The sequence below is a fragment of the Nerophis ophidion genome, linkage group LG05 (genome assembly GCF_033978795.1).
Source record: "Nerophis ophidion isolate RoL-2023_Sa linkage group LG05, RoL_Noph_v1.0, whole genome shotgun sequence".
In the NCBI taxonomy this organism is placed as follows: Eukaryota; Metazoa; Chordata; class Actinopteri; order Syngnathiformes; family Syngnathidae; genus Nerophis; species Nerophis ophidion.
In genome coordinates this window covers 10,916,505-10,941,628 of record NC_084615.1, presented here as the reverse complement: position 1 = coordinate 10,941,628, position 25,124 = coordinate 10,916,505, and the positions used below count along the sequence as shown (strand labels likewise).

At 45.4% G+C, this 25,124-nt stretch overlaps 1 protein-coding gene across 5 annotated transcripts in view; it reads right to left on the bottom strand.

The window, feature by feature from the left end:
• The window catches only part of drp2 (dystrophin related protein 2), a 302,156-nt gene that overhangs the window by 122,194 nt on the left and 154,838 nt on the right, over positions 1-25,124 (bottom strand). For all 5 annotated transcript variants that reach the window (XM_061899976.1, XM_061899973.1, XM_061899974.1 and 2 more), the window contains one exon: positions 7,668-7,824. In XM_061899976.1, the coding sequence (XP_061755960.1) occupies positions 7,668-7,824 (157 nt within the window). The remainder of the gene's footprint in view (positions 1-7,667; positions 7,825-25,124) is intronic.

The window sequence follows — 25,124 nt, the reverse complement described above, 5'->3', positions numbered from 1 at the left end:
GCTGTGACGCGGTGTACTTCGGGGGCGACGTGCACGTGGTGACGCGGTGTACTTCGGGGGTGACGTGCACATGGTGACACGGTGTACTTCGGGGGCGACGTGCACATGGTGACACGGTGTACTTCGGGGGAGACGTGCACATGGTGACACGGTGTACTTCGGGGGCGACGTGCACATGGTGACGCGGTGTACTTCGAGGGAGACGTGCACATGGTGACGCGGTGTACTTCGGGGGTGACGTGCACATGGTGACGCGGTGTACTTCGGGGGCGACGTGCACATGGTGACACGGTGTACTTCGGGGGCGACGTGCACGTGGTGACGCGGTGTACTTCGGGGGAGACGTGCACACTGTGACGCGGTGTACTTCGGGGGCGACGTGCACGTGGTGACGCGGTGTACTTCGGGGGCGACGTGCACACGGTGACGCGGTGTACTTCGGGGGTGACGTGCACATGGTGACATGGTGTACTTCGGGGGAGACGTGCACACGGTGACGCGGTGTACTTCGGGGGCGACGTGCACGTGGTGACGCGGTGTACTTCGGGGGCGACGTGCACATGGTGACACGGTGTACTTCGGGGGCGACGTGCACATGGTGACACGGTGTACTTCGGGGGCGACGTGCACATGGTGACACGGTGTACTTCGGGGGAGACGTGCACATGGTGACACGGTGTACTTCGGGGGCGACGTGCACATGGTGACACGGTGTACTTCGGGGGCGACGTGCACGTGGTGACGCGGTGTACTTCGGGGGTGACGTGCACATGGTGACACGGTGTACTTCGGGGGCGACGTGCACGTGGTGACACGGTGTACTTCGGGGGCGACGTGCACGTGGTGACGCGGTGTACTTCGGGGGCGACGTGCACATGGTGACGCGGTGTACTTCGGGGGAGACGTGCACATGGTGACGCGGTGTACTTCGGGGGAGACGTGCACATGGTGACACGGTGTACTTCGGGGGCGACGTGCACATGGTGAGACGGTGTACTTCGGGGGCGACGTGCACATGGTGACACGGTGTACTTCGGGGGCGACGTGCACATGGTGACACGGTGTACTTCGGGGGAGACGTGCACACGGTGACGCGGTGTACTTCGGGGGCGACGTGCACATGGTGACACGGTGTACTTCGGGGGAGACGTGCACATGGTGACACGGTGTATTTCCACTATTGGAACCATCTCACTTTACACCAGAGCCACTGACAATGAGAGGAGTCCCCCAAGGCTCAGTCCTGGGACTCCTGCTTTTACAACATGTTCTGTTTCTATCTTTAGAACACATACAATTCTTACAGGGATGGTGGGTTCTCCTGGAAGAGCCACACAAGATTACACTGCACTGTGCTACTTCTGACCTCAGTGGGACATCGGGCCCGCTCCTCGCACTAAAGCAGGGGTGTCCAAAGTTTACGGGCCCGCACACATTCTGCAAAAATGGCAAAATTGATGGTATTGCAAAAAAATTAAAAAACAACATGTAGAAAAAGTGGAATGAGGTGAAATCTAATGAAAAAAGTGGCAATGTTGACGCAAAGCTGCCATGCAGGCTTTTTTTTTTTACCTTTGGCTTTATTTTCTTTTTTTTCCATTGCTCAAAAAAAAAAAAAAGACAAAAAAATCTATGTAATGAGTTATTACTTAAAAAATGATCACTTTACAATGTTTTTGTTGTGTGGTTGCCATATAAAAACATCAAAGTTTTGACAAAAGAGCAAAAAACAAACAGTTCAAACTTAAAATCCGCGGATATATCGGAAGTTGATCCTGAAATTTAAGTGTTAAAAGTAAAAAAAAAAAAAAAAACAATAAAAATGAATCACTTTATGAGTGGGGAACCTTTTGGATATCAAATATATTTAGTAGGATTTTATTTAACTTTTCACTGTGATTACTCAAAAATATCAAATAATTAAAATAAATCAATGGTGTGCTGCATTATTGATCTTTGAGGACTTTATTTGCTAAATAAAGGAACTCTCCTAAAGGAATCAATAAAGTACTATCTATCCATCTAAATACTGCATATTTCAGTTTTACTATAAAAAAAACAAAGTTGTCTTTGACAGAAAAGGCATAAAACCTTATTTGTTTTACTTTATATCAACCTCAAGTTGATATAGAGATTTACTGTAAGCATTAAAGTCCTATTGAAATGAGATGTTCTTATTTAAACGGGGATAGCAGCTCCATTCTATGTGTCATACTTCATCATTTCGCGATATTGCCATATTTTTGCTGAAAGGATTTAGTAGAGAACATCCACGATAAAGTTGGCAACTCTTGGTCGCTGATAAAAAAGCCTTGCCTGCAGACGACGTGCGCGTGACGTCACGGGTTGTGGAGCTCCTCACATCTAAACATTGTTTACAATCATGGCCACCAGCAGCGAGAGCGATTCGGACCGAGAAAGCGACGATTTCCCCATTATTTGAGCGAGGATGAAAGATTTGTGGATGAGGAAAGTGAGAGTGAAGCACTAGAAAAAAAAAGGCGATGGCAGTGGGAGCGATTCAGATGTTAATACACACATTTATTAGGATACTTCTGGAAAATCCCTTATCTGCTTATTGTGTTGCTAGTGTTTTAGTGAGATTATAAAGTCATACCTGAAAGTCGGAGGGGTTTGGTGACCACCAGTGTCTCTGATGGAAGCCATGGAGGAGCCAAGACAGTCGCAGCTGCCTCTTTGACAGCTGCAGCAGGACGCGCAAGCTCCGCTCATGTCTCCGGTAAGAACAGACTTATTACCACAATTTTCTCACCGAAACCTGCCGGTTGACATGTGGTAGAGAAACATGTTCGCTTGACCGCTCTGTTCCATAGTAAAGCTTCACAACAAACAACTGTGTTTCAGTTGCTAAAGGTAGCTGCAATCCACCGCTTTCCAACAACAGCATTCTTCTTTGACGTCTCCAGTATTAATTGAACAAATTGCAAAAGATTCAGCAACACAGATGTCCAGAATACTGTGTAATTATGCAATTAAATCGGACGATTCTTAGCCGTGAGTGGTGCTGGGATAAAATGTGAGCTACAACCAATAACGTCACAAGCACGCGTCAACATAAGTGTCATCATTCCGCAACGTTTTCCACGGGAAATTTAAAATTGCTATTTCAATCAATCAATCAATCAATGTTTATTTATATAGCCCCAAATCACAAATGTCTCAAAGGACTGCACAAATCATTACGACTACAACATCCTCGGAAGAACCCACAAAAGGGCAAGGAAAACTCACACCCAGTGGGCAGGGAGAATTCACATTCAGTGGGACGCCAGTGACAATGCTGACTATGAGAAACCTTGGAGAGGACCTCAGATGTGGGCAACCCCCCCCCCTCTAGGGGACCGAAAGCAATGGATGTCGAGCGGGTCTAACATGATACTGTGAAAGTTCAATCCATAGTGGCTCCAACACAGCAGTGAGAGTCCCGTCCACAGGAAACAATCTCATCATATTTAGTAAACTAAAGCAGGCGTATTGGCATGTGTTGCAATGTTAATATTTCATCATTGATATATAAACTATCAGACTGCGTGGTGGCTAGTAGTGGTTTTCAGTAGGCCTTTAAATAAAAAATAATAATAATAATTTGACTTATTTTTAACATTTTAGTGACTGAGACCCTCTATGCTCCACAGGAGCATTAAGGATAAAAAAATAATCCATATATTTTGTTGTGGTTTAAAAATGAAAAGTATCAAAATGGCCCCCGCATGTTTACATTTTTCCGTGTGCGGCCCTCTGTGGAAAAAGTTTGGGCACCCCTGCACTACAGACTCAGTCGTCTGAAGGGCTAAACTCTCCAAGAACACGCCCATGAGGAGCTGAAGCAAGAGACACTCGTGCCTTGAAGAAATCCTCGTCTTTGGGCGATGTCTCCTTACTTACAAAGTACAAAAGCAGTGAAGTAGTCAGGTTGTGTAAATGCTAAATAAAAAGAGAATCCAACAAATCCTTTTCAACTTATATTCAATTGAATAGACTGCAAAGACAAGATATTTCATCTTATTTTTTGCAAATATTAGCTCATTTGGAGTTTGATGCCTGGGGCATGTTTCAAAAAAGCTGGCACGAGTAGCAAAAAATAGTGAGAAAGTTGAGGAAGGCTCATCAAAGACTTATTTGGAACATGGCACAGGTGAACAGGCTAATTGGGAACAGGTGGGTGCCAAGATTGGCTATAAAAGCAGCTTCCATGAAATGCTCACTCATTCACAAACAAGGACGGGGCGAGGGGTCACCACTTTGTCAACAAATGCATGAGCAAATTCTTTAAGAACAACATTTAGGGATTTCACCATCTACACTCTGTAATATCATCAAATGGTTCAGAGATCACTGCACGTAAGCCATGATATTACACACCTTCTATCCCTCAGGTGGTCCTGCATCAAAAACTGACAACGTGTAAAGGATATCTCCACATGTGCTCAGGAACACTTCAGAAAACCACTGTCAGTAACTACAGTTGGTCGCTACATCTGTAATTGCAAGTTAAAACTCTACTATGCATGTCATACCTATGGATCATGTTTTGTTTTGTCATGTTATGTTTTTGATTTTGGACAATCAGTCACGTTTTGCACTTCCTGGTTTTGTTTGTTTCCATGCCAACCTCATTAGTTTTTACCTGTCACGTCCCTGTTCTCAGCCTCACCTGTTTTCACTAATCATCACAGCTATTTAAGTCACTCTTGTTCTTGTCTTCGTCCTGGGATCCTCACACTCGCACGCACCCTAGCCATGCTGTTCAAACTTTCAAGTCTTCGTCCACAGTTCCATGCCGTGTAAGTTTATGTATCAAGGCCACAGTGCACTCTTTTGTTTCATGTCTTTAGTCTTGCCATCGTGCTGTTTAAGTTTATTGTTAAATTGTCTTTCATGCCAACGAGCAGTGTTTTTGTTTCACGTTTGTACTGTTTAGCCAAGTTTCTTCCTCCATTGTGAGCGCTTTTTGTCGTTTATTTGTTTATTACATAAACCATGTACTTACATTCATGCCTGACTCGTCCCACATCATCCTTGCATCGAGGAAGCACAAACATCCACAGCCCAAGCCTGACAATGCAAAGCCAAAGCCATTTATCAACAACACCCAGAAAGGCTTTGCTGGGCCCGAGATCATCTAAGATGGACTGATGCAAAGTGGAAAAGTTCTATCTCCACTTCTGTTCAAATGTAATCATCACTTATTCTTCTCTTCTTTGATACTTGACATTAGTTGTGGATGATACCACACATTTAGGTATGGATCATGTCGATACCAAGTAGTTACAGGATCATACATTGGTCATGTTCAAAGTCCTCATGTGTCCAGGGACATATTTCAAGACTTTATAAACATGATATGAACAGACATTGTTACAATCAATGTGAAGACACACCCTTTTGTTTACGATCAGGAGCGCTAGCTTGCTGTTAGCAGTAATAATAATAATAATAACAATGGATTAGATTTATATCGCGCTTTTCTATTATTAAATACTCAAAGCGCTCACAGAGAAGTGGGAACCCGTTATTCATTCACACCTGGTGGTGGTAAGCTACATCTGTAGCCACAGCTGCCCTGGGGTAGACTGACGGAAGCGTGGCAGCCAGTTTGCACCTACGGCCCCGACGGTGAGTAGTGAAGCATGATTAGCTATTCCTTATCCTCCAGTGATAATAATACTTGTAAGAAACATACTTTATTTGTCGCCATGGAGAAGAAGATTAGTGATTTAGAAGTAGCTAAAACACTAGACAGACATTAGCCGCCAGCCAGCTATTAGCTAGTTATGTTTCAATCATCAATCAATCAATGTTTATTTATATAGCCCCAAATCACAAATGTCTCAAAGGACTGCACAAATCATTACGACTACAACATCCTCGGAAGAACCCACAAAGGGGCAAGGGAAACTCACACCCAGTGGGCAGGGAGAATTCACATCCAGTGGGACGCCAGTGACAATGCTGACTATGAGAAACCTTGGAGAGGACCTCAGATGTGGGCAACCTCCCCCCTCTAGGGGACCGAAAGCAATGGATGTCGAGCGGGTCTAACATGATACTGTGAAAGTTCAATCCATAGTGGCTCCAACACAGCCGCGAGAGTTCAGTTCAAAGCGGATCCAAGACAGCAGCGAGAGTCCCGTCCACAGGAGACCATCTCAAGCGGAGGCGGATCAGCAGCGTAGAGATGTCCCCAACCGATACAGGCGAACGGTCCATCCTGGGTCCTGACGAGCGGTCCATCCTGGGTCTCGACTCTGGACAGCCAGTACTTCATCCATGGTCATCGGACCGGACCCCCTCCACAAGGGAGGGGGGGACATAGGAGAAAGAAAAGAAGCGGCAGATCAACTGGTCTAAAAAGGAGGTCTATTTAAAGGCTAGAGTATACAGATGAGTTTTAAGGTGAGACTTAAATGTTTCTACTGAGGTAGCATCTCGAACTGTTACCGGGAGGGCATTCCAGAGTACTGGAGCCCGAACGCTCTATAGCCCGCAGACTTTTTTTCGGCTCTAGCAATCACTAATAACCCAAAGGCAGATTTCTTGCCGGGACATATGGTTTCAGTGGATATACAGTAGTTCCACCTTTGAAGCCAACAACATCCATTCTCCCTCTTCTGTTTCTGCTTGCCAGTGCTATGTGTGTGTGTGTGTGTGTGTGTGTGTGTGTGTGTGTGTGTGTGTGTGTGTGTGTGTGTGTGTGTGTGTGTGTGTGTGTGTGTGTGACTGTCACTTGGCTGTCAGGACTCCCCCTGGTGTCGCTGCTCTGCCAAAACAACAACGTTGCACTTCTTAGTTGGATGTTTCTTCCATCCTGGACCGCAACCAATTTAGCTAAGCTCCGCCTCCGACAGAAGATGAACATACGCCGAGGGAACACAAACCGAGCTTCAAGCGGGAAGATGCTGTCAGAGTCGTTTGGTGACGAACCCCAAGATGCAGAGATGGAGGCAGGCATGGAATATGAACACATGATTTAATTAAATACTAAGACAAAAACAAAACCAAAAGGGTACAAACACAAAGCGCGCACGAGGCGGTTAATCAAACAAAAGGAGCTAGCCTGGGAGCTAGAAAATAACGAACAGGAGCTTAGTGTGGAAGCTAGCGGGTAGTGAACAGGCAAACAGAAGTCGTACTTGTACAATGAAAAATAAAACCGAAGCAGGGAACAAAAAACAATAAGCTACAAACATCAGCTGAATATAGCTTACCGCTACGCTGCAAAGACGAGGTGCGACACGACAGGAGCGATAACAGATCACAATAGCGACTCGACGTGACATCGACAAGACAATACAATGATCCAGCAACTGGTACAAATAGGAGCAGGCTGATTGACATCAGGTGTGGTCAGATGCCAATCAGCCGCAGCTGAGTGAAAACAGGACACAGGGAGACAAACAGGAAGCTAAACCAAAATAAGAGCACTAGACAGGAACTAAGGACAGGAAATACTAAACACACAGGAGAAACTAAAACACAAACAAACTGTCAGTGGCGACTCTGACAGATGCAGGACATGGAGCCATCACACCCTGAGAATACACCTCTCTGTATTGACTATAAATCCACCACACTTCATACCAATCCTCAGCTGGAGACATAGAATAGTGCGCATTATTTGAAAAAGGTAGGAAGTTGCTGGTTACCTGGTGGAAGTCCCGCTGGTGCTGCACAGCCGCCACGTCGCCACCTATGGGCAGCTGCTGGGACAGTTCTTCGTCCTTAGTGGTCAGCCATTGGATGACTTCCTGCAGGGAGATCTGCAGCTTCCCGCTGGTATCGGAGATGGCCTCCAGACACACCCTGCAGGTACATGCCACATTCCATCATTGACACACCCTGCAGGTACATGCCACATTCCATCATTGACACACCCTGCAGGTACATGCCACATTCCATCATTGACACACCCTGCAGGTACATGCAACATTCCATCATTGACACACCCTGCAGGTACATGCCACATTCCATCATTGACACACCCTGCAGGTACATGCCACATTCCATCATTGACACACCCTGCAGGTACAATGCAACATTCCATCATTGACACACCCTGCAGGTACATGCAACATTCCATCATTGACACACCCTGCAGGTACAATGCAACATTCCATCATTGACACACCCTGCAGGTACATGCCACATTCCATCATTGACACACCCTGCAGGTACATGCAACATTCCATCATTGACACACCCTGCAGGTACATGCCACATTCCATATTGACACATCCTGCAGGTACATGCCACATTCCATCATTGACATACCCTGCAGGTACATGCCACATTCCATCATTGACACACCCTGCAGGTACATGCAACATTCCATCATTGACACACCCTGCAGGTACATGCAACATTCCATCATTGACACACCCTGCAGGTACATGCAACATTCCATCATTGACACACCCTGCAGGTACATGCAACATTCCATCATTGACACACCCTGCAGGTACATGCCACATTCCATCATTGACACACCCTGCAGGTACATGCAACATTCCATCATTGACACACCCTGCAGGTACATGCAACATTCCATCATTGACACACCCTGCAGGTACAATGCAACATTCCATCATTGACACACCCTGCAGGTACATGCAACATTCCATCATTGACACACCCTGCAGGTACATGCAACATTCCATCATTGACACACCCTGCAGGTACATGCAACATTCCATCATTGACACACCCTGCAGGTACATGCAACATTCCATCATTGACACACCCTGCAGGTACATGCAACATTCCATCATTGACACACCCTGCAGGTACATGGAACATTCCATCATTGACACACCCTGCAGGTACATGCAACATTCCATCATTGACACACCCTGCAGGTACATGCAACATTCCATCATTGACACACCCTGCAGGTACATGCAACATTCCATCATTGACACACCCTGCAGGTACATGCCACATTCCATCATTGACACACCCTGCAGGTACAATGCAACATTCTATCATTGACACACCCTGCAGGTACATGCCACATTCCATCATTAACACACCCTGCAGGTACATGCCACATTCCATCATTAATTCCACTATTTGCTCTTCTTGAATGTGTTATGTGAACATTTCAAACTCCAAGGATTTGGGATTGAATGTCAGGAATTTGGTTCTTGTCTTTTGTCCAGCAGAATGCTGAGAACCACATTGTCTGATATCATCCATCCATCGGTCGTATCACATGTCCTCAGTCGGGTCATGGGTAGGCTGGAGGCTATCCCTGGACTGGTGGTCTCCAGCCAATGGTGGTCTGATATCATGTATCCTGATGTCATTCACCTATTACTGTGTAACAAAACAAGACTTCCATTGGTCACATCTAGTCTTGGACTCGGATTGGTCACAAATAGTCTTAGACTTGGATTAGTCGTATCTAGTCCTAGACAACGATTGCACACTTTGAGTCTTAGACTTCAATTGGTCAGATATAGTCTTGGACTGGTAAGATGTAGTCTAAGACTTAGATTGGTCACATTCAGTCTTAGACCCAGAATGGAGAGCTAGCTTGTGCAGCTAGTGAATCCATGAATATGGTTGCTGTTTTGTATGATTAACCGTTTTACTGCCGTGATACAGGCATTGTTTGGAAACAATTAAAGTATGTAAATAAATGTTTGTAAATATTGCATTTCACAACAAAAATATCAACGACTTATAATCCGGTGTGGCTAATATATGGAAAATATTTTTTTCTTCTAAAAATGTGAGGTTGCAACTTGTTGTAGACCTTCACACTCAATCTAATTGGCCATTTTTTTGTCATAATGTCCAGCTTATCTAAAAAATGTTGTACAAATAGTTTTTGCATAATGCTACTGACCAACTACTTCACTCGTCTGAAGGAAGACAACTTTATGTGTGTCTATGTCGACAGTAAGCAAGGTCATCCATCAAAAGATGACGGCCGACCTCCCCAAGTACACACTAATAAAGTACACACTAGATAATATCCAGTATGCCAACCTTCCCCAAGTACACACTAGATAATATCCAGTATGCCAACCTCCCCCAAGTACACACTAGATAATATCCAGTATGCCAACCTCCCCCAAGTACACACTAGATAATATCCAGTATGCCAATCTCCCCCAAGTACACACTAGATAATATCTAGTATGCCAATCTCCCCCAAGTACACACTAGATAATATCCAGTATGCCAAGCTCCCCCAAGTACACACTAGATAATATCCAGTATGTCAACATCCCCCAAGTACACACTAGATAATATCCAGTATGCCAAGCACCCCCAAGTACACACTAGATAATATCCAGTATGCCAAGCTCCCCCAAGTACACACTAGATAATATCCAGTATGCCAACATCCCCAAGTACACACTAGATAATATCCAGTATGCCAACATCCCCCAAGTACACACTAGATAATATCCAGTATGCCAACATCCCCCAAGTACACACTAGATAATATTCAGTATGCCAACATCCCCCAAGTACACACTAGATAATATCCAGTATGCCAACCTCCCCCAAGTACACACTAGATAATATCCAGAATGCCAATCTCCCCCAAGTACACACTAGATAATATCCAGTATGCCAACCTCTCCCAAGTACACACTAGATAATATCCAGTATGCCAACCTCCCCCAAGTACACACTAGATAATATCTAGTATGCCTACCTCCCCCCAAGTACACACTAAATATCCAGTATGCCAACCTCCCCCAAGTACACACTAGATAATATCCAGTATGCCAACCTCCCCCAAGTACACACTAAATATCCAGTATGCCAACCTCCCCCAAGTACACACTAGATAATATCCAGTATGCCAACCTCCCCCAAGTACACACTAGATAATATCCAGTATGCCAACATCCCCCAAGTACACACTAGATAATATCCAGTATGCAAACCTCCCCCAAGTGCACACTAGATAATATCCAGTATGCCAACCTCCCCCAAGTACACACTAGATAATATCCAGTATGCCAACATCCCCCAAGTACACACTAGATAATATCCAGTATGCCAACATCCCCCAAGTACACACTAGATAATATCCAGTATGCCAACCTCCCCCAAGTACACACTAGATAATATCCAGTATGCCAATCTCCCCCAAGTACACACTAGATAATATCCAGTATGCCAATCTCCCCCAAGTACACACTAGATAATATCCAGTATGCCAAGCTACCCCAAGTACACACTAGATAATATCCAGTATGCCAACCTCCCCCAAGTACATACTAGATAATATCCAGTATGCCAAGTTCCCCCAAGTACAACCTAGATAATATCTAGTATGCCAAGCTCCCCCAAGTACACACTAGATAATATCCAGTATGCCAACCTCCCCCAAGTACACACTAGATAATATCCAGTATGCCAATCTCCCCCAAGTACACTCTAGATAATATCCAGTATGCCAACCTCCCCCAAGTACATACTAGATAATATCCAGTATGCCAAGTTCCCCCAAGTACAACCTAGATAATATCTAGTATGCCAAGCTCCCCCAAGTACACACTAGATAATATCCAGTATGCCAAGCTCCCCCAAGTACACACTAGATAATATCCAGTATGCCAAGCTCCCCCAAGTACACACTAGATAATATCCAGTATGCCAAGCTCCCCCAAGTACACACTAGATAATATCCAGTATGCCAACCTCCCCCAAGTACACACTAGATAACATCCAGTATGCCAACCTCCCCCAAGTACACACTAGATAATATCCAGTATGCCAACCTCCCCCAAGTACACACTAGATAATATCCAGTATGCCAACCTCCCCCAAGTACACACTAGATAATATCCAGTATGCCAACCTCCCCCAAGTACACACTAGATAATATCCAGTATGCCAAGCTCCCCCAAGTACACACTAGATAATATCCAGTATGCCAAGCTCCCCCAAGTACACACTAGATAATATCCAGTATGCCAAGCTCCCCCAAGTACACACTAGATAATATCTAGTATGCCAAGCTCCCTTCAGTCGACTCATTATTTTTGCCATAGACATTAGGAAAATGACCACAAATGGTTGTTTTTAGGAAAAGAGTAACAATGACATGATTTTCGTCAACAGTTGCATGTTTCTATGTTGCCTCTTCTGTTTCCACATCCTATTTCCTCCAAGAGCTTGTGCTGGCCTTTCATTGAGTGCACTGAGGTGCAGTCAGGGCAGGTGTTAGTAATGGATTGACTCTATCTTCTTTTACACTCTCCTACATAAAAATAGCTGATTCCCAATGAAACACGGAGCAGGAAACTGTGATGAGGCTGCAGAGACTTTCTGAGTGCACAATACTTTAATGTTTTGGACCCTAAGATAACATTTGATGGCCTTATTATAAAAATGACTAAGACCCTAAAAATAAACAAACTTATTAGACCTTGTTTCTGTGTTCAAGCTGCACAAGTTGACATGAATGCAATGGTTTCATCCCGTAAGTCTTACCGTGTGTGCCATGGTCTGGGGACAGGTCACAAGATGTGTAGTGAAGCCTCTATTGTTGTTATATAAACAAACACTGAAGATATTTGACCAAAAACCAAAGAACCATCATCCCTGCCATACAGTATTACCCAAAAATATAACATGATGAGTTCATCATTTTATACATGTCTCATTTTAAAAAGCTATGTTAAGTGTCTTAATGGATTAATTAATTAATTAATTAATTAATGGATGTGTTTACAAGTACACAGGTACAGTAATGAAGGTGTGCACATTAAACTTTTCACTGAAAAAGTGGCTTATGGAAAATTAGAAGTGAGCACTAGAAGTAGGTGTAGTAATGTGAGCACTAGGTTTGGGTGTAGTAATGTGAGCATTACGACATTATTTACTTTTTACTTTTATTTAAATTGATCTCAACTCTCTACACTGCTGCTGGAATTTTAATTTTCCTGAAGGAACTCTCCTGAAGGAATCAATAAAGTACTATCTATCTATCTATCTAGAAATACGAGCACTAGAAATGGGTGTAGTAATGTGAGCACTAGAACTGGGTGTAGTATTGTGAGCACTAGAATTGGGTGTAGTATTGTGAGCACTTGAATTGGGTGTAGTATTGTGAGCACTAGAACTGGGTGTAGTATTGTGAGCACTAGAACTGGGTGTAGTATTGTGAGCACTAGAACTGGGTGTAGTAATGTGAGCACTAGAACTGGGTGTAGTAGTGTGAGCACTAGAACTGGGTGTAGTAATGTGAGCACTAGAACTGGGTGTAGTAGTGTGAGCACTAGAACGGAGTGTGGTAATGTGAGCACTAGAACTGGGTGAAGTAATGTGAGCACTAGAACTGGGTGTAGTAATGTGAGCACTAGAACTGGGTGTAGTATTGTGAGCACTAGAACTGGGTGTAGTAGTGTGAGCACTAGAACTGAGTGTAGTATTGTGAGCACTAGGACTGGGTGTAGTAGTGTGAGCACTAGAACTGGGTGTAGTAATGTGAGCACTAGAACGGAGTGTAGTAATGTGAGCACTCGAACTGGGTGTAGTAATGTGAGCACTAGAACTGGGTGTAGTAATGTGAGCACTAGAACTGGGTGAAGTAATGTGAGCACTAGAAGTGGGTGAAGTAATGTTAGCACTAGAAGTGGGTGTAGTATTGTGAGCACGAGAACTGGGTGTAGTAATGTGAGCACTAGGACAGGGTGTAGTATTGTGAGCACTAGATTTGGGTGTAGTAATGTGAGCATTAGACCTGGGTGTAGTAGTGTGAGCACTAGAACGGAGTGTAGTAGTGTGAGCACTAGAACTGGGTGTAGTAATGTGAGCACTAGAAGTGGGTGTAGTAATGTGAGCACTAGAACTGGGTGTAGTAATGTGAGCACTAGAACTGGGTGTAGTAATGTGAACACTAGAACTGGGTGTAGTAATGTGAGCACTAGAACTGGGTGTAGTAATGTAAGCACTAGAACTGGGTGTAGTAATGTGAGCATTAGAACTGGGTGTAGTATTGTGAGCACTAGAACGGAGTGTAGTAGTGTGAGCACTAGAAGTGGGTGTAGTATTGTGAGCACTAGAACTGGGTGTAGTAGTGTGAGCACTAGAACTGGGTGTAGTAGTGTGAGCACTAGAACTGGGTGTAGTAATGTGAGCACTAGAACAGGGTGTAGTATTGTGAGCACTAGATTTGGGTGTAGTTTTGTGAGCACTAGAACTGGGTGTAGTAGTGTGAGCACTAGAACTGGGTGTAGTAGTGTGAGCACTAGAACTGGGTGTAGTAATGTGAGCACTAGAACAGGGTGTAGTATTGTGAGCACTAGATTTGGGTGTAGTTTTGTGAGCACTAGAACTGGGTGTAGTATGTACAAATGGGGCCAATTATTTTTTGATGTATTTTTATTTTATACTTGTCTTAATCATTGTGTACGTGTTTTTCACTTTTCTTTCAAACCTAACCAAGGACGAGGGTTGCAAATCAGCCTAGAAGTTTTATGTACTTTGACATGGCTTACCTATGGTTAGCAATGTTTCCCCGTACTGTCCCTGTCAAATAAATATATATTAAAAAAACCTGGTTGGATTGTGCAGACCTGTTTCTGTTTGTCGGCATGCCACCAGTTTGCCAAAACATTCTTCCCCATGCAGCCTGTCGGAAGTCTTCACTGCAACAGTGACGTCATTATTCTTGCTTACCGTGGAGAAAAGTCATTGAGTCAAGTTTTTCACTTGACTTAATTTAGACTACCAAGATGCAGGTTGATATAGCCCAGCTTCTCCAAACTGGACTTTCAGACCAAACAGAATCCTGCGAGTTCGTGAACAACTCTACAAAACCAACTCTTTATGCCAGTTGGCATCTGTTTTCATGTCAATCAATCAATCAATCAATGTTTACTTATATAGCCCTAAATCACTAGTGTCTCAAAGGGCTGCACAAACCACCACGACATCCTCGGTAGGCCCACATAAGGGCAAGGAAAATTCACACCCAGTGGGACGTCGGTGACAATGATGACTATGAGAACCTTGGAGAGGAAGAAAGCAATGGATGTCGAGCGGGTCTAACATGATACTGTGAAAGTTCAATCCACAATGGATCCAACACAGTCGCGAGAGTCCAGTCCAAAGCGGATCCAACACAGCAGCGAGAGTCTCGTTCACAATAAAATAAAAAAAATCGGTCTTACCCTGGGCCCTGGAGAGGAGGTGCAGACTGAGGCCAAGGGAAAAAACAACAACTCATAGCCATGGTACACATCCCTCTTCCAGGTGTGTAAGAGGGAAACATCAAACATCAAAGAACACAGAGGACATTAAAGACATTAAAGCAGCAGATACAACCAGACACTTCTACATACAGCTATGAATAAAAAGTAAAAGAAACATATCCACTGTGGTGGCCTCTGGGGTGTTCCACGCCATCGTCTGCTGGGATGGGGGGAGCATGGCCAGAGACAGGAGCAGACCCAACAAAGCAACCAAGACAGCCGACTCCATTTTCGGCCTGTGTCCAGTCCGCATGGATGAGCGAGGATACGTCCAAGGTGACTGAGGTGTCCGACACCTGCTCACCCAGCCAAGACACCACGAAGCCTCTCCGTCCCAGCGCTCAGTGCTAGCTCCGCAGCCCTGTCCCCTCATCCGCACCTCCTCCAGTCCCTCCAAACTCTGCAGTCCTGTCCCCTCATCCGCATCTCCTCCAGTCCCTCCAAACTCTGCAGTCCTGTCCCCTCATCCGCATCTCCTCCAGTCCCTCCAAACTCTGCAGTCCTGTCCCCTCATCCGCATCTCCTCCAGTCCCTCCAAACTCTGCAGTCCTGTCCCCTCATCCGCATCTCCTCCAGTCCCTCCAAACTCTGCAGTCCTGTCCCCTCATCCGCACCTCCTCCAGTCCCTCCAAACTCTGCAGTCCTGTCCCCTCATCCGCACCTCCTCCAGTCCCTCCAAACTCTGCAGTCCTGCCCCCTCATCCGCACCTCCTCCAGTCCCTCCAAACTCTGCAGTCCTGCCCCCTCATCCGCACCTCCTCCAGTCCCTCCAAACTCTGCAGTCCTGTCCCCTCATCCGCACCTCCTCCAGTCCTTCCAAACTCTGCAGTCCTGTCCCCTCATCCGCATCTCCTCCAGTCCCTCCAAACTCTGCAGTCCTGTCCCCTCATCCGCATCTCCTCCAGTCCCTCCAAACTCTGCAGTCCTGTCCCCTCATCCGCATCTCCCCCAGTCCCTCCAAACCGACTCCGGTGTGGCAGACACCCAGCAGCTGGTCTCCATGGCCAAAAGGCTCCCGGGAGGCAGATCCAGAAGTCCACAAAAAAAGCACCACCCCTTGTCACACAGTCCCAAAGGGTCCCGGACCAAAAGGCAAAAAAATATAATAAGACATGAAAACAAGAGGGAAACACAAAAGGATGACACAAGAGCACAGAGCTCCTGCCTACAGCAGCCACTACAGCAGCGCCATCTTGGAAAAAAAAAAAAAAAAAATGTCTGCAAGCGTGACCTGAAAGTGCTCGACATGGACCTGAACACCTAGGAAGAGCTCGCTCAGGACGGATCCAGCTGGAGACACACCGTGAAGACTGGACTGAAAGCTGGCGAGGCAAAATTCCGCCAGCTTGCAGATGAGAAGCAATCTCGAGCAATTACATCCTGTAGCTGACTCCACCTACAAATGCAGCAAGTGCAACAGGGACTGTCGCTCCCGTGTAGGCGTGTACGGCCACAGCAGACGCTGCATGACCAACTAAATCATACCCAAGGGGCGCCGATCCATTGTCTTCCGAGACTTACGGACGCCAACAATATGTTGCTTGTTGTAGCGAGCTAGCGCCAAACACTGGCAGGTTCCACTGTTAAATCACATTTTCCCGCCAAATAATGAGATCAGGAGTCTTGTTCACGAGTGGGGGAAGAGTGGATTGTGAGATCGACAGGCGGATCGGTGCGGCGTCTTCAGTAATGCGGACGTTGTACCGATCCGTTGTGGTGAAGAAGGAGCTGAGCCGGAAGGCAAAGCTCTCAATTTACCGGTCGATCTACGTTCCCATCCTCACCTATGGTCATGAGCTTTGGGTCATGACCGAAAGGATAAGATCACGGGTACAAGCGGCCGAAATGAGTTTCCTCCGCCGTGTGGCGGGGCTCTCCCTTAGAGATAGGGTGAGAAGCTCTGCCATCCGGGAAGGACTCAAAGTAAAGCCGCTGCTCCTCCACATCGAGAGGAGCCAGATGAGGTGGTTCGGGCATCTGGTCAGGATGCCACCCGAACGCCTCCCTAGGGAGGTGTTTAGGGCACGTCCAACCGGTAGGAGGCCACGGGGAAGACCCAGGACACGTTGGGAAGACTATGTCTCCCGGCTGGCCTGGGAACGCCTCGGGATCCCCCGGGAAGAGCTAGACGAAGTGGCTGGGGAGAGGGAAGTCTGGGTTTCCCTGCTTAGGCTGTTGCCCCCGCGACCCGACCTCGGATAAGCGGAAGATGATGGATGGATGGATGGATAATGAGATCAGCATCACATGGTCCTGAATGTCTACTGGCCCGCTGCAGGTCATTTTACTGGCTGCTTGAGCGGCACATAAACAAGACAATGTTGTTCATTTACTGCAGCTTCTCTGGACATCTGCTGATTTTATATCCCATAATTCCTCTTCCCGCTTAGCTCCTTTTCAATCACCGCTAGCTCCGAGGGACATATATCTATTTAAAAAGGGGCAAATCATTTTGTTGCGGCCGGGCTGTGAGAAGAAAAGCTTACTTTGAGTGTTTTATAGCGCTGGATGTGTTGTTGCAGCACGACTCCAAACACACTAAGCCTTGATTGCAATGAGCAAGAGGTTGCAGTTTAAATCATTCTTTGCAACAAAGGTTGAGATGTGGCTTTGCCACGCAGGATAATCCAAGCAGGAGTGCACACTTGAGATCATTGGATTTGTTTTGTTGTCCTGGATTGAGAGTCCATGTTGTCTCTTTTAGCTTTGATGTTAACCTTCTTAAAGTCAGTGACTTCACTATAAAAGTGGGTGACATTGTTATCAACCAGGAAAGATGACGTCACCTACCTAGGTTCCATTCTAAAGGCTAATCTTTCCTGTGATGAAATGGCAACCAAAGTAATCAAAAAAGTCAACCAAAGAACGAGATTCCTCTACAGAATCTCCTATCTGGTCAACAAAAGCGGCTTGAAGATTCTAGCAGGAACTCTCATTCAACCCTTTTTCCATTACGCTTGCACCTCCTGGTACCCCAGCAGCTCCAAAACCCTCAAATGTAGACTCCAAACACCCCAGAACAAGCTAGTCAGGTTACTTCTAGACCTCCACTCCAACCCACTTCTCCAAAGTGGGCTGGCTCAGGGTGGAGGACAAAGTCAAACAACTTGCACTGAGCCTAGTCTATAAAATCCGCTACACCTCCCTGATACCGAAGTACATGTCAAACTACTTCCTTAACGTAAATGACCGCCTTAACCACAACACCAGGGGGAGCTCCACAAACCACGTTAAACCCAGATTCTGATCTAACAAAGGTCTTAACTCATTCTCTTTCTATGCCGCAAGTAAGTGCATCTCTATCCTCCTTCCAAGCCGCACTCTCAATCAATCAATCAATCAATGTTTTTTTATATAGCCCTAAATCACAAATGTCTCAAAGGACTGTACGAACCATTACGACTACAACATCCTCGGAAGAACCCACAAAAGGGCAAGGAAAACTCACACCCAGTGTGTAAAACAACTTCAATCCTAGACTAACACAACAAGTTGAAAAAAGTATTGGGGTGTTACCATTTAGTGGTCAATTGTACGGAATATGTAATGTACTCTGCAATCTACTAATAAAAGTTTCAATCAATCAATCAATCAAAAAAGCGACTTCGCTACATGACTCTAAAAGTAGCTAAGCTACAGGAAAAACTACTCATTAAAAAAAAGGAGCTAAGCTAGGGCCAAGCTACTGGAAAATGTAGTTAAGCTATGTAGCTTAGTTACATGTATCTTGTTACTGCCCATCACTAAGTACACTTGGGAGAACATGAGGACCCAAAAACAAACCCGCCCTGGCCTGCGAACTTCTGACAAACTTCCGTGGCTGCGTTCTGTTCTGTGCTCAAGCTGCACTGCAGCCGAGCATTAGGACGACTCAGTGCAATGTGGGATGGCCCCTCCCCCTTCCCCATGTGACTGATATTTATTCTCACTGCCTTTTCAAAATCGCTGCAAACTTACGGAATGAATTTACTGAGGAATTTGTGAAAGTAAAACAATACAAAAAGAATGTTATCGTAAGTTAATAATACTTACGCGGACACTTGTAAACATGTTAGCATACAAAGTAATGCTAACGACGCTAGTATCATTATATTATGATAGCACATACAAATATACATTAAAACACTCCTACAGACATCACACAGTATATACAATTTAAGTTTTATTGTAAAACTTACAAACGTTGCTTGGAGCGATGAATGAAGAATCCATACGAGTAGAAACGCTATGGATGGTTATTTCCGGTGTACGGCTGCTCAGAACAGGAAGTACATTTCACCCCACCATACCCGAAGTAAACAAACTTGTCCAAAAGATGGCGCCATTTTAGAAACAAATACACACCATTTAGATCCTCTGCTTGAGTTCAACGCAAACTATTAAACACAAAATATTAGCGACAAAAAAATCCATAAATCAGCCTCTCTGCCTTGTAAACCGCAGGGTTCACATTCTCGGAAAAAAAGTAGCGGCTTATATTACGGAATTTACGCTATGTGTTTCTTTATTAGGAAAAGACAAACCCAAATGTAAACTTCTATACAACTCGTCTGATCAACTAAGCTACTCAGTTGTGCACATGGAAGTGCAGTACCTTCAAGGACCACCAGGAGGACACCACTTGGAGATGTGTTATTCAAATTTTAAGTGCAATACAAATAAAGTTTTATATTATTATTATTATTATCACAACACCACCATGCCTGCCAAAAATAATAAATATTAATAATTGATTGTATTTGTTCATTTAAATAAGTACTACAGTATAAACCCATATTTCGAACCATAAACACTTAGCAGATAAAATACTAAGACTAAACAATATCAGTGAGGCACGAAACATGCAAAATAGGGAGTTTTCTAACAGTGTGTCCAATTATTTGAACATTATTAAGAATAACTTGGTCAAAAGATCTGCGATGAGGTGGTGACTTGTCCAGGGTGTACCCCGCCTACCGCCCGAACACAGCTGTGATAGGCTCTAGCGAGCCCAAAAGGGACAAGTGGTAGGAAATGGATGGATGGATGGATGGATGGATGGTCAAATGATTTCAGTGTGTATGTAAGTATTTTGGAGCACATTGAACATTATCACAATAATAGTGATAAGTGATCGTTTGCTCACAATATTGGTGATGACATGTTGCCATGGTGACATCCTCACTCAACTTTAGACTGCAGAGATGATACTTTTTATATCAACTTCCATCCATCCATCCATCAGTTTTTTACCGCTTATTCCATATGGGGTCGCGGGGGGCGCTGGTGCCTATCTCAGCTACAATCGGGCGGAAGGCGCTTTACACCCTGGACAAGTCGCCTCCTCATCACAGGGCTCTATCAACTTCCACTTATTTAATAGTGCTTACCGTATTTCCTTAAATTGCCGCCAGGTATATAGTATGCGCCTGCCTAGAATTACTGCTGGGTCAAACTTGTTTTGCAAAATATTATTTTTATTAGCGCATCTCTGAATTTCCGCCGGCTCAAACTCGTTTCGCCAAATAATTAGCATATGCCTGGAATTTCTGCCGGGTCAAACTCGTCACGTCACGAGCGACACTTCACCTGTCATCATTTTCAAAATGGAGGAGGCTGATTTCAATCATTTGAAATCGCATAAAGGGAAGAAGATTAAGAGCTATTCAGTAGGATTTAAGGTCCAAGCTATTGAATATGCTAAAAAGAACAGTAAGCAGCTATGTTTTATTAATATACCGTAGCTGCGTGTGTCAAATATGAGTCATTAAATGACTCCCGCCTCCTGGTGGTAAAGGGCGCTAGTGATCCTTCTTGCAACTACTCGGCTGCAGAAGAAGTGACAACAAGCAGCAAGAGTGAGCAGCGATACTTTATTTTTCCCTCTCGCTTGCACTTTTAACATGGAGGATTACATATTTAAAATAAAACAGTTTTCTAAACTGGAATTTCAATGGAAGCAGGAGGTAATAAAGGAAGATCCCCATCGAGACAGAGAGACTTTTAAAACTGAAGAAAGATAAAGAAGACTTCCATAAACAAGTTATCGATGCTTTTGATCAGAAGGAGCTGCGCATGGACTTCATTTATAAGTAAAGGTAAGACCATAATAACGTTTTTTTTTTATTAAATGTGCTTTTCATGATGGTATCCTTACATCCCACTGAAATTTATAAGCGCAGGCCTAAATTTACCGCATGCCTTTGGTAAGTGCCGGAGTGAGAAGAGATTTTAAAAATAATTAGCGCATACTTGCCTTTACCGCATGCCTTTGGTAAACGCCGGAGTGAGAAGAGGTTTTAAAATAATTAGCGCCCCGGCGGCAATTCAAGGAAATACGGTAACGGCCTGCATTTGAACTTGAAATTTAAGAGCACTTTCTTAATACATCCTTATTTTTACACTTCTTGGGTACAATTTTTAAAATTTTCTCTCTTGTTCCTTTATTTATCAAGGTAAAAACTCATTGACATCTCCTCCCCGAGAGTGACCTGGCAACAAAATAGCTTTCACAATGCAAATAACAACAACAAAAACCACAACACTAGAGTTAAAAAATACAAATTACTGACAACATTATTATGGGAAACACAAAATAGGTCACACATGAAATGATTCAGTAAAAGGTATTTAAAAACACATTAAAAATGATACAAGCAGTTTCTCCATCCTTTAAAATGGCCTGGAAATAGAAAATGTATATCATAGATGGATTTATAGTCCTAACGCTGCTGGAATATGGAGTGGAGGCCAAAACAATAAAGTTTCTAGCAAATTCCAGCTGTCAAGCTCAGACTGTGGATGGCAGGACATGTATCAGCCTCCATCGTATCGTGGTGCGTTCACTGACACTCTGGAAACACCGACTCTAAAATACAACTTCATTTGGCTCTGTGGAGTTTATTTTGCATTTGTGCTCACTACAAAAAAAAAAAAGCCCAGGGACTGAGTCACCAACAAATGTTTCATCGTAGTAAAAGTGAGAAAGTCTGTCAAACTGAGCCTCAAACCGATACCAGAGACTATCTGTGCAAAAGGGTCGGTATTTAAATGACAACTGACTGAATTATTTCTCACTGCAAGAGAAGTGCTGCATGTGTTAGCAGTTGCTAAGTGGAAAGTGCTAACTAAGGTCAAGATCAAGATTGGCTTCTTCCTGCTCCTTTTCAGACATGTTCAGAAATGTGAAAAATAAATATGTGATTCATCATGTTGTAATTGCATACCTCAGGGGTTCCTAACCTTTGGACCTCGGGGCCCAACATTACAACTACACAGGGGCCCGGGGACCAACTCAAATATTAACCTCGAAGTAGTTATTTTACTTTGGAGTTGAATTCTTTTCGATTATGGCATATAACTGGCTTACCTTGTCACAAAGATGATTTTTTATTTACTTTATCCATCCATCCATCCATCCATTTTTCTACCGCTCGTACCTTTTGGGGTGGCGGGGGGTGCTGGAGCCTATCTCAGCTGCATTTGGGTGGAAGGCGGAGTGCACCCTGGACAAATCACCACCTCATCACAGGGCTAACACAGATAGACAACATTCACACACTAGAGATCATCTAATGTTGCCAATCAACCTATCCCCAGGTGCATGTCTTTGGAGGTGGGAGGGGCCTATCCCCAGGTGCATGTCTTTGGAGGTGGGAGGGGACTATCCCCAGGTGCATGTCTTTGGAAGTGGGAGGGGACTATCCCCAGGTGCATGTCTTTGGAAGTGGGAGGGGACTATCCCCAGGTGCATGTCTTGGAAGTGGGAGGGGGACTATCCCCAGGTGCATGTCTTTGGAAGTGGGAGGGGACTATCCCCAGGTGCATGTCTTTGGAAGTGGGAGGGGACTATCCCCAGGTGCATGTCTTTGGAAGTGGGAGGGGACTATCCCCAGGTGCATGTCTTTGGAAGTGGGAGGGGACTATCCCCAGGTGCATGTCTTTGGAGGGTGGGAGGAGCCTATCCCCAGGTGTATGTCTTTGGAGGTGGGAGGGGCCTATCCTCAGGTGTATGTCTTTGGAAGTGGGAGGGGCCTATCCCCAGGTGCATGTCTTTGGAGGTGGGAGGGGACTATCCCCAGGTGCATGTCTTTGGAAGTGGGAGGGGCCTATCCCCAGGTGCATGTCTTTGGAGGTGGGAGGGGCCTATCCCCAGGTGTATGTCTTTGGAAGTGGGAGGGGCCTATCCCCAGGTGTAATGCTTTGGAAGTGGGAGGGGACTATCCCCAGGTGCATGTCTTTGGAAGTGGGAGGGGACTATCCCCAGGTGCATGTCTTTGGAAGTGGGAGGGGACTATCCCCAGGTGCATGTCTTTGGAAGTGGGAGGGGACTATCCCCAGGTGCATGTCTTTGGAGGTGGGAGGGGCCTATCCCCAGGTGTATGTCTTTGGAGGTGGGAGGGGCCTATCCTCAGGTGTATGTCTTTGGAAGTGGGAGGGGCCTATCCCCAGGTGCATGTCTTTGGAGGTGGGAGGGGACTATCCCCAGGTGCATGTCTTTGGAAGTGGGAGGGGCCTATCCCCAGGTGCATGTCTTTGGAGGTGGGAGGGGCCTATCCCCAGGTGTATGTCTTTGGAAGTGGGAGGGGCCTATCCCCAGGTGTATGTCTTTGGAAGTGGGAGGGGACTATCCCCAGGTGCATGTCTTTGGAAGTGGGAGGGGCCTATCCCCAGGTGCATGTCTTTGGAGGTGGGAGGGGCCTATCCCCAGGTGCATGTCTTTGGAGGTGGGAGGGGCCTATCCCCAGGTGCATGTCTTTGGAAGTGGGAGGGGCCTATCCCCAGGTGCATGTCTTTGGAGGTGGGAGGAAGGCAGAGTACCAGGAGTAGTATCTACAGACTGATAGAACCCAGTCACGGTGAGAACATGCAAACCCCACACAGAAATACCCTGAGCCCGGGATTGAACTCAGGACCTTGGTATTGTGAGGCACGTGCACAAACCCCTGGTCCACCATGCTTATTTACGTTAATCAAATATATTGCATAAAGGGTCTCATAAATGGCTGCCGAAAAATACATTTGCGTTCAATGATGTTCTAAAATAGACCAAAAATATGTCAAGCCAAACCGTCAATAACATTTAAGTGCAAATGAAAATGCAGAATCTGTTGCGATCCGCTACTTGGATCACCACATATGGTTTATACTTCCAGTTGTTGTATCACTGTTCTACACTCTTACTTCCTGTTTAGTCAGTCACCATGGTTCCTCATTGATCCCACCTGCCTCTGCACCTGATCCTCCGCCGGCCTCTGCACCTGCTTCGGCTGCAGCCCCCGCACCTTCGTCTGCTGCTGCCAAGCCTCCTCTACGTCTGCCACGGGTGTGGCCTCTGCGAGGTCGTCCGCCTCGCCGGGCACCTCATCCTGCAAGGCGGCCACTGATGTGACCTTTTCGAGGTCGGCCGCCAAAACTCTTTCGGCAGCGGCGTTCCATCCGCCGCCGCCGCCACATTGCCTGTCCTCGGTGGATTCGGGGACACGCGACCTGGCGACCCTCCGCCATGGCCTCCCTCCGCCCTCCCTTCTTCTGTGGACTGTCTTGTTGTGGGGAGAGGGTTCAAGTTTTTTCTTTGTTTTTTTTTTTGGACATCTGGAATCCGTCTTTTTTGGGGGGGGATACTGTTGCGATCCGCTACTTGGATCACCACATATGGTTTATACTTCCAGTTGTTGTATAACTGTTCTACACTCTTACTTCCTGTTTAGTCAGTCACCATGGTTCCTCATTGATCCCACCTGCTAATCACGATTTCTGCACACCTGTCACTTTTTGATTACTCACCTATTTAAGCCCGTCCCTTTTTGTTATTCTTTCTGGGACTCTAATTTGCCTTCGAGCAACTTTCACGACTGTCTTCTACCCGTATTTATTTTCTCGCTAGCTCTTATGCTA